Genomic DNA, 11,157 nt, shown 5'->3' with positions numbered 1-11,157 from the left:
TGATTCTTTCAAAATTAGGCATTCAGGTGACAGGATGTAAATGGACATGTAATGCGTAACTACGCTGATGTGAATAATGTGATCTAGTTGTTGGCAATGTATGCAAACACACTATTTTGAGAACAGATACATTTCCTCGCATAAGAGGACCTAAAATATATTTTTCAATAAATTCAATCTTTGAATTCTGATGATGGACAGTTATATGCTTCTCTTATATCAAAGAATAAAATGTTCATTATATCTACAAATAAAATGCAAAATATAAAACAGTGAGGCTGTGATTTATTTTATCCTTGTTTCTTTATTCCATTGGCACACGTTGGGTGTTTTACACTCATCCTACTTTGGTCCAGTTAAAATATATGCTTTTTATCTCCAGTTTTAAGGCAAGAAAGAATAAAGAAACATTCTTAAAGAAATGTTCCAGGTTTAATACATATTTAATCGATCGACAGCATTTCTGGCATAATGTTGATTATCAAAAAAACAAATTTTGACTTGTTCCCTCCTGAGACACTTGCAATGGAAGTGAATGGAGGCCAATCTGTGAACATTAAAATACTCACTCTTTCAAAAGTAAAGCCAAAAGACATAATCAAAAAGTGTTAACATGAATTTAGTGTGATAAATTCACTTTTCTGTTTAAAGTTAGATTCAATTGAACAACTTCATTGTCATTACGCCTTAAACCCTACAAGCATAAAAACAATTTAAGCAACTTTAAAGCTCAAATAATACACGTTTCAACTTGTACAACTTGTGTTTTTATAAAATTCCAAACTTCACATTTGTGCCTTTAGTTTAAACCCTCCATAAATTGGTCCCATTCACTTTCTCATAGTGCCTCAATCTATCATTTTTAAAGAATATATATATATATATATATATATATAAAATTAACTTGTTTTGGTGGTAATTGACATTATGCCACCAATGTTTTTGACTGTGTTTTACTGATATTGAACCTGGAATATTCCTTTAAACCTAAACAATGCAAATCAATGCATTGGTTTTCACCATCTTTCTCTAAGATTATTTACCTAATACTAGTTTTGCAAAGAGCGTAATTGATTAGACTAAGGAAACTCTTTTGTCTGAAAAGAACACTTCTAACACTAATTAATCAGTTACTACATGAAAAGACAATAAGTAGATATGTAAACTAACATTTAGATTCACACAAAATTGTGTCTGAATTACAAAACAGATTTCACATTGGAAAAATAAAAACACATAAATATGGGAGCAATTCACAACCGCTTACAGTATAATGTTCCAGCATGTAAGAAATATTTATATTAAAAAAAAACTAAAGTAATGACTGATTGATGAAGTGATGTTAGAGAAACACAAAAAGAATGAGAGAGAACATCACAGGACTAAATGTAGACAATGACAAAACTCTAACTTCACACCTTTAAGTACAATCTATTATACAACTGTAGTGTGACACCATATATTAAATACACACTTTTCTCCCACTCGCATATATCTATGTGTCCCACACTCACAGTTTTTATGGTTTTTGTAGTCCTGATCACTGTGGCTAGAGGACTTCACCAGTGTACTACAGTAAGTGTGCATATTGAGAGGTGATATTTGGGATTGATGCTAAAGAACGTGTGCAATATTAGCGAGCATTTTTTTTAAAGTGATCTTTGGATACATTTTCCTGGAGAACTCAATGTTGGAATGTTTTTTAGAGACAACATTGTTTTCAGTGCATCTGGGTTTAATTCAGGCAATTTTATGGTGTGCATATTTGTGGAATTCAAAAAACCACTGGATGAATGTGGCTATTTTGCATTTTATCAAAAAGCTTGGCACTTTAAAACAAATAACAAACACAGACATTTTAATATTGAAACTAGCCTGAACCACTGGTTCTTAGTTTTTGGACCCACAAATATAGAGCCAATTTCACAAGTCGTGTGGGTGTATTGGCAGTTGCATTCATCACCATGCTAAAGTAGACTCAATACATAACATATTATAAGTAGAATCCAGAAACTAAGTCCAGAATGAGTAGAAAGACTCTTTCTAATATGTTGCTTGATAACCCCACTAGGGTAACTACTGCAAGCCTGCTCTCAACAAGACAGTTCATATGAAAGCTACTGGAATGTAATCACAACTATCTTCCACTCTGGTGTGGTGACTTGCAAGCCCAATGACAAGTCTTACGATTGCCTTTGGCTCTGGTCTGCTCATCCTTCGCTTGCTTCTTCTAGGGTCCCAAATCAGTGAGAGGGGCAGCGCCCCCTACAGGAGTCTCAGGAGGTAAAGCACAGCCCGCAGCATTCCATGCAGATCTCAAGACAATCTGCAGACTCGCAGCATGCATCGATGATGCCGCAGTCCATGTCACAGGGCAGGTCACAGTCACCACATTCCTCTGAAGCGCAGCAGCAGCAGAAACACGAGTCGCCTGATGCGCAGGACCCACATGTGGCGCAGTCCATCATGATGTTACACAGTGTGAGAAACTCACAGAACAGACAGGCCAGGATGCAGTGGACACAGCAATCTGGGCGGAGCAAAGAAAGTTGGTCAATAAAATCTTTGGAGTTTGGAAGTGTTGGACCTCACTGACTTCCATTGTATGGAAATAATGAATGAATGTTACATTTACATAGTGCTTTTCTGAACTACACTCAAAACTCTTTACACAGTGAACTGGGGAATCTCCTCAACCACCACCAGTGTGCAGCATCCACCTGGATGATGCGACAGCAGCCATAGTGCACCAGTTCTCTCACCAACACCAGCTATTAGTGGAGAGGAGACAGTAGAAGTCACTTCTTTACAAGAAGTGACCACAATGGTTTAACATCTTCTCCGAAGAACGGTGCCTTTTTTACAGTACAATGTACCCTGTCACTATACTGGGGCGTTTAGATCCACACAGACCACAGGGTGAGCACTCCTGCTGGCCTCCATAACACCTCTTCCAGCAGCAACCTGAGTTTTCCCAGGAGGTCTCCCATCCAGGTACTGACCAGGCTCAACCCTGCTTAGCTTCAGTGGGCAACCAGGCAAGAGCTACAGGGTTATATATGAGAGCTGGCATATCTTCAGAAGAAAGAAAGTCATACGAGTTTGAGATGGCATAAGGGTGAGTAAATTATGTATTATCATTTCTGGGTGAACTATTCCTTTAATTCAATGCCAGTGTAAGTAATTTTAAGTTTCAACACCTATGACAAAAAATTATATATTTTGAAAAAATATGAAAAGCAGTTTTTCTTTCATATTTGTGACATCAGCGCAGCTCATACTTTCATTGAGATGAGCTCTCAGTCTCGAGCATCTCTCCAAAAAAATAAAAATAATTATCTTAGGCATCCTAGATAAACCTCTGATTGTAAATTTACATAGAGGTAAATGTTTTTTATTTATTAGATTGTTTGGTTTGAATCAATTGGTGCTTATTGAGAATTAATATTGGACGTTTCCTGTACTATTGGAGTTTAAATGAAAAAGGCAAAAATAAACAACTAAACATACATGTGACAGTTATTCTAAAATATATCCCCATGACCACATCACAATCTTCCTCCCTGTTTCTTCCCAATGATTAAGGACAGACTCACCATCCCTGGCCTCTGTGGGGATCTGGGAGCTGTTGGATTTGGAGCTACCTTTGCTCCTCTTGCTGCTTTGACTATTGATGGATGGGTTTGACTGCAGCTTTTTGGGGTTTTTATGGGCCGTAGATGAAGACGATGAAGAGGAAGAGGTGGCTCGTGAAAAGGTTCCGTTCCTAACACAGTTACTGTGAGACTTGCTGTCACTCCTTAGTAGCGTTGCTGATTCAGCTGAGCTTGCTAGCGAGGGGTGTATGGGTGTAGACCGTGCCTGGGGTTGATCTGAGAGAACAAGAGAGGGGGAGGGGGGAACAGGGTTATAGCTGGGTTTTATAGTGCTGTGTAATTATTCTCCACATACAGCATAAAGATGTGTTAAAGAAAAACAGCAGCTGCACATTTGTGACCAGTAAACTTAGTTAGCATGTTGTTTCTACTAAAGGAATAAGCCTTTTTTTCTTGCGTGGACCAAATGTATTCCAAAAGTCAGCTTTGGGCAGATTCTTGTGTAATACCGTAGGACTCTGCTCAAAGATCCCACTGTGCACGCATAGAAAGTTAGAGCACTACAATTTGAAGTTTGAAAGTATGTTTTTGTAATTAGCTCTTAACAGAATAGGTCACACAAAAAAGTTAATTCTGTCATTATTTACTCACCCCCATATCATTTCAAATCTGTATGACTTTCTTTCCTCTGCGGAATACTAAAGGAGAAATTTTGAATATTCAATACAATAGTGGATATTGCCTCACTTTCAAGCTTCAAAAAGGGATGCAAAAGAAACAAAAGAAGTTGTTCAACTTGTGCATCATATTTTAAGTCTTCTGAAGACATACTATAAGTTTTGGTGAGAAACAACCCAAAATTTTAACCTCCTGTTATGTTTGGGTCCATTTGAATTATCTTAATCTTCACCATGATTTTAGTAAATTTTTTATGATAATTGTTTACGCAATGTCAGGGTGTTTTGAGTGATTACTAGGGAGTTAAAAGGGTGTTTTTGAGTGGTTGGGCAGGCGTTACTAAATGGTTGCATGATGGTTGCTTACTAGGCCAAGTCAGATGAGACCATCCCCAAGTCTCTATGACATCCTGATCCCTAGATATGTGTGGAAACATTTTCAATGGAAATCTATGGGATTTTTTTCCCAAATGTTTCCATTATTATAACCTTTATAATTTGAAATGAAAATTATTTTGAATTAAAACATGAATCTGTATTTGTTTTTTTAACAGGTACCATTTGTAAGTATTCTAATTGTCATATTTTTTTAATCAAAATTAAGTTTACTTTATATCTACTCTAAAACAATTGTACTAATTAATACATCATGACTAGGATGCAAAACTGGTGTTTAAAGTGAAAAAACCCCAAAACAAGTCTATTTCAATGTTCATGTTAGTAATCTAAAGGGAGGTGCTGTATATATATATACTGTGCTCTACCGGGTCTTTTTTGACCTGAGAAAAATGGTTTTCTTTTAAAACAAAATGGTTAAGTCATTATTCAGTGAAAATCTTGTAGTCCGTTGTGAGTGCCTGAGAGATTGTTTTGCACTTAAACCAGAAGTGTTCACAGCCATTGTGTTGAAAAGAGTGACCAGGACATTCTTCAGAATGTATCTTTTTGTGTTCCTCTGAAGAAAATCATTTTGGTTTGGAATGACTCGTGAGGGTGAGTAAATTATGACAGAATTGTATCTAAAATCTAATTAATCCTTTAATCCAAAATGTAACATATTATCTTAAACCATGTCCGAAGCAAGAAGAAGAACAAAATTGCCCATTATCATCACACAACTCACATAAAAACCTTATCTTACACCTTTTTAGAGTCTTGCTGACAGTTCAACCACAGTAGGAAACAAAGAGCAGACTGACTGAGATGTATGCCAAAGTGGGGTTCAGTTCTGGGAAAGAGCCTTTAGAATTCAGTAGAGACAGGATTCCTGTAGTGCAAATGTTTACAATATCCGCTTGATGCTGGTCTGCAGTTAGCACAGTGTCTAGACTGTAAAACAATGATATGGCTTATATAATTTTTTAAAGTTTAATTTTCACCTACTTCACTTTTTTGTGTATGTCTGCCTCCTTTGTAGTATGTTCACTCTGTATGTTTCTATTTGCCGTACGTTTGGTTTCAGTAAGATGGCTTTTCCCCCAACCAGCTTTAAAGGATCATGGAGAAACATCCCAAAACAAACAAACACGCAAATGAAGATACATGAATTAATAAACTTAGATCAAGAGACCAGAATTGATTTACATATCATTGCTTTAAACTTGCAAGAAGAGTACATAAAGGAACAAATAAACAAACATTAGATCACTGTTATCCTTAATTTCCCACAGAGCGTGAATGACAAGACAACATATACAAATCAAGCGACAGAATGAAGGTTCCTCAAAACACTTATGTGCCATGAAAATGGAAAATAAATAAAACTACAGATGTTTAGGGGCCCAAATAGAAAACACTTTAAAAGCAGGATAGCACCTCAACCTTTTGAGTCCAAGGTCCCCTATTGCTCAGGACAATATCTGAAGGGCTCATATTTCCATCCATGTTACTTTGACCATTGTGGTGACAAAGTGGATGGCTATCAGACTTTTTAACAAAAACTAGGAATGAAAATTTTAAAAAGTAATTTTGTGATTCCAGAAGTTGCAAGAAATTATTCAATGAAAAAGTTAAAGAGAGTTGTTAAATTAAAATAAGAAAACTGATGTCAGTTTACATGTTGTAAGCCAACGTCTTGTTTGTTTACATCTTGTTTGCTAACGTGTTTGTTTTTAGATTTAGCAAGTTAGATTAATAAAGCTTAATAACAAATTTTAAATAATTTTAAGTAATCTTGAGCCCCCCTTGAAAGTTTGCAGAGGCGCCCTAATGAGCCTGCATGAGCACTATTGAGATAAGATGTCTACTGTAGATCTCAATCTCTATTACCTAACGTCCAAATTCAGTCAGTAACATTTTCAGGTCTAATTAAAATTAGGCTACTCCCAAAAAGTCCTTTTGTTTCAGGAAATGGCACTATTTAAACAAATACTCAATTAAGTTCTTGAATCTGGGCACAGTATTGTGGACAACTGTTTTAAATGGACCACATTCCATGCAACCTGCCACCGAAAACAAAAGAACGCGTACAGTGATATGCCACGGTGCAGCCGGATCAGGGAAAAGAAAACAGGCATCTCACCTAAGTTTTGACTAATGTTATGATTAAAATGTCAGTGTTTTTTGTGCTTGGTGTGAGGATGGGGCCAAATGTTTCAGCCAGAGCTAGCGTTCTAAAGTTCAGACACAGTCTCCGTGTGATTTTACAGCCTACAAATGTTCTAGTGTTCCTCCACAAACTGCTTGCTGAGTTGACTTTGGCAAGCTATCCACAGCACTTCATATATTTCACTCCTGAGCACTGCAAAAGACAAATTATTCTGGAAGAAAAACTACGTGAAATGCAGACCTTCAGAGCCAAAGGAAATAAACCCCCAAAAGAAAGACGCTAAATCAAACTTTTGTGTGAAATGTTTTGTTACAGTATATGTATAGTGTATATATACACAGATAAGCCAAAACATTAAAACCACCTGCCTAATATTGTGTAGGTCCCCCTCGTGCAGCCAAAAAGGTGCCAACTCGCATCTTAGAATAGCATTCTGAGATGATATTCTTCTCACCACAATTTTACAGAGTGTTTATCGAGTTACCGTAGACTTTCTCTTTGTTGACCTCTCTCATCAACAAGATGTTTCCGTCCGAAGAACTGCTGCTCACTGTATGTTTTTTGTTTTGTTTTTGGGACCATTCTGAGTAAATTATAGAGACTGCTGTGTGTGAAAATCCCAGGAGATCAGCAGTTACAGAAACACTCAAACCAGCCCATCTGGCACCAACAATCATGCCACGGTCCAAATCACTGAGATCACATTTTTTTCCCCATTCTGATGGTTGATGTGAACAATAACTGAAGCTCCTGACCTGTATCTGTATAATCTTATGCACTGCTGCCACACGATTGGCTGATTAGATAATCACATGGATGTTGTTTGTGCCAGATGGGTTGGTTTGTGTATTTCTGTAATTGCTAATATCCTGGGATTTTCACACACAACAGTCTCTAGAATTTACTCAGAAGTGTGCCAAAAACATCCATTGAGCGGCAGTTCTGCTGATGGAAATACCTTGTTTAACGCGTTAAATAAAAAACATAAATCGCAGAAATTATCCCTTTAAAAAAAATTTACGCAATAAATGCCGTATCCGTTTTTTCCCCCTTTTTCCTGAGCCTTTGCGAGATGGGAGAAAGGTGTCTCAGGTTAATCCTGGCAGGCAACTCACCCTACTGGCTCCATTTGGTTAGGAATAGGGTGGGGTCGGGGTCATGGCACCTGACCAGTTTCAAAAGTGGAACCTCGAAAGAGAGACACCGCATATGCGCGTGATAGTGTAGCCATTCAGCAAGCTGTATACAGGTATACTAGGCTCAACAGCATCCAGAGAAAATAATAATTTGGAGATTTTAAAATTCAGCAAATTAAACTTCAGTCTTCAATATGTTTTATGTCTATATATAGTGTCTAATAATAATGCCAATAAAGCTTGATGTTAATTTAATCTGCCTGTTTGATCCTATTATTCAAAGTACACTGGAAACAGCATGATGCTGTTTAATTCGTTTTAATAACCGCATCATGTTTTCCTAACAGTGAGGAGCAATCTCACTGTAACAATAACAATTAGCTGTCAGCATGTCAAAGTTTAACCTGTAAAATTGTGTCTTATTAACTTTATCCACAAAAAAAATTACAATTATTTAGAATCAATGATGACTAACCAATATATTGTGAGTTCTTTAAGACAAAGAATAAATTAAATATATTTATGATGGTTTTTTTAAGTGTGTGTGTAATAGTTTTTATCCCATCCAATTGCTGCACTAAACATTTCAGGTCATATATGTCTGAGGGAATATCAAGAGGTAGAGTGAGAGTTCATTGGTAGTTCAGAGGTCTGGTGTCCATGCGGAGGCCTGTGGATGCAGTGGATTCCATGAAAAACATACACAAACACACCTCTTTCTATTTACATAGGCTAGAAGACAGAACTGGCAATCAACGACTACATTAGATAAAGGCTGAACAGACACATGCCCACAGTGTGCTGATGTTGGAGCCTAGCTGAGGTCATACAACAAGCAATCCAAATGATTGGATATCTTGCCTTTCTAAACATCACTCCAGATGTTCAGCTAGTTAATAGCATATAAAGAATTGTTTTTTTTTTTTTTTATTTATGAAATTGATTAATTGTTTATAAATAAAAGCAATTTCTGCTTCACGAAGTCCATATGTTCAGTATAAGATTGACTGGGTGTTTATAATAAACTACCTTTAATGTTTATGATCTTGAGTTTGCCAACAGTTGCTGTTCACCCTGGATTTACATGTGACATTTGAAGCTGTGAAGCTAAACTATGGGTACATGATGACATTTAACTTGCATCAACAAAAAAGGGACACCATTAATTTACATCATCAGCGCTGTGTTGGTGTAATCTGGCCTCCATTCACTTGCATTGAATTGACCTAAAGAGCTGAGATATTCTTCTAAAAATCTTCAATTGTGTTCTGCCGAAGAAAGTAAGTCATACACATCTGGGATGACATGATGGTGAGTAAATTATGAGAATATTTTTATTTTTGGGTGAACTAACCCTTTAATCATTCTTCTGTATGGGTTAACAGAGTGGCTCAGTAAGAAAATCCTGTGAAAATAAAAACACCTATAAAATAACATAAAATAGTCACATTAAAACATATTACTTTTGCAGCAATTAGGCTATTAAATATTAGCATTATAGCTCAATAGTGTATTGGGAGATGCATACGCTAGGCTAGCTATTGCAGAATAAATCTTATCTAAAGTTGTCACAAGCCTTAATCCTCAATCCTAAAATGGATTGCATTTTCTTGATGTTTTCATGTTGCATCTTCAGTCTCTGTGTCTCCACACGGCACGATGCTAACACACTTCAGGTAAAAGGAAAAAAAAACAGCATCCAGGTGCACCAAAATACTTAAAACAGTGTGTAAATAATGGGGAAGCTCCTTTCTTACAGGATATTGAGTAATATTTACTCTTATATCACTTTGTGTGGAATTAGTCTAATCTTGTGTTATTGTGACCAGGTGTTTTATAGAAGGCACAGTAAAAGACACTGTAATTTTTACTGCCATGGGAACACGCAATCCATAAAAATTCCCCATATTAAACTAATCCTGTCCGAATAGGGCTACTCCATAAAGAAACATTTTCATTGTGATTCATCCCCCTTCACACAAACACCACTTTCCAACCTATAAGTGTTTTTCTAGAACTAGAAGTTATATTGTTACTGGCTATTTCAAGGTTAGAAAGATGCATTAGTGCCTCTCAGAACAACTCTGTATTGTTTACTGGTTGAGTTACACCCACAGCATTTCAAAGTTTTTTGACCTAAATAAAAGTGCAAATGCAGTTTCAGGATGTAAACATATTCAAAGACACTGGGCATTTGTTTTTGTTTTTTTGGAAAGTTGGTGGTCAGGAATTGAATCCACAATAACCAGTGCTTGTACTGGAAGAAAAAAGTGCAGGTACTCTCCTTGTTAGTGTTGTTAATATGTAAAAACAAAATGGTTAATAATGTGTTTATTTACATTAAAAGATCATTTTTTTGTTAAAAGAGGTATTTAAATAACATTTTCAAGGTATGAATGTAAATTCCTTCTCAAGATCTGGCTGAATAGCAAATATCACCTTACATCCTCATCTAACAAATAGGTTTTTATTAGCTTTGAAAATAAAAACATACAAAGGTTACTGTTTATGAAAACTGAGAAAGAATATTTAGATCAGCTAAAGTCTGTATCTTTGTCAACGCAAATAAGAGTACAATGGCAATCTAATGTGTCTTTTTACACAAAATAAATGTAGCTTAAAACTGAAAAAGAGCATTATGTCTGTTTTTCCTTTAAAACGTTTTTTATTATCCTCTCATTCAATGAGGAAAAAATTTGGCTGTGCAGATATTAATCTGATTTGACGATGTTCAGGATTAAGAATGATTTGGTTCTTAAATGTTCTCAATCCTGAACATAATCAAATCCGTGTGCCAAATATGAATAGGCAAGTTACAATTCACATAATCTTTTTACGAGCACTACAGAAAAAAATGGCAAATTGTCCTATGTATTTCCTATGTATTTTCTTTGAAGGTTTGGTTTTCATCATCGTTTTGCCTCTTGTTGAAAAAGGTTGTGCATACGAGCTGACATCACTTCTGTAACAGCTTTTCACCTTCTGTCACTCACTCGACGTGTCAGTGAAGTGACAATAGCGGTCTCTCTTGAGAGTTGCCTCTGAGCATTGAGAAAAGTCCAATGAGAATTGGCGAACAGAATTTGCATGTACCTCCTCTGGACATACGGGTATTTAAGGAGGGAATCGTGCATCTGTTTAGTCAGATTTTTTCTTCTGAGCTGAGCGGTTGTGTGTCCAGCTACAGAGCTTTTGCAGTT

The 11,157-nt window shown here is 36.3% G+C and overlaps 1 protein-coding gene across 3 annotated transcripts in view; it reads right to left on the bottom strand.

The window, feature by feature from the left end:
• Positions 1 to 293: 293 nt before the first annotated feature.
• The window catches only part of LOC127632720 (myoD family inhibitor-like), a 50,923-nt gene continuing 40,059 nt past the window's right edge, over positions 294 to 11,157 (bottom strand). For all 3 annotated transcript variants that reach the window (XM_052111454.1, XM_052111455.1, XM_052111456.1), the window contains 2 exons: positions 3,597 to 3,872; positions 294 to 2,530 (listed from right to left, as the gene is read on the bottom strand). In XM_052111454.1, the coding sequence (XP_051967414.1) occupies positions 2,277 to 2,530; positions 3,597 to 3,872 (530 nt within the window). In that variant the 3' untranslated portion in view covers positions 294 to 2,276. The remainder of the gene's footprint in view (positions 2,531 to 3,596; positions 3,873 to 11,157) is intronic.

The sequence above is a fragment of the Xyrauchen texanus genome, chromosome 39, assembly GCF_025860055.1.
Source record: "Xyrauchen texanus isolate HMW12.3.18 chromosome 39, RBS_HiC_50CHRs, whole genome shotgun sequence".
Taxonomy (NCBI): domain Eukaryota; kingdom Metazoa; phylum Chordata; class Actinopteri; order Cypriniformes; family Catostomidae; genus Xyrauchen; species Xyrauchen texanus.
The sequence above is the reverse complement of the archived record's forward strand: the minus strand, read 5'-3'. Positions and strand labels throughout refer to the sequence as shown.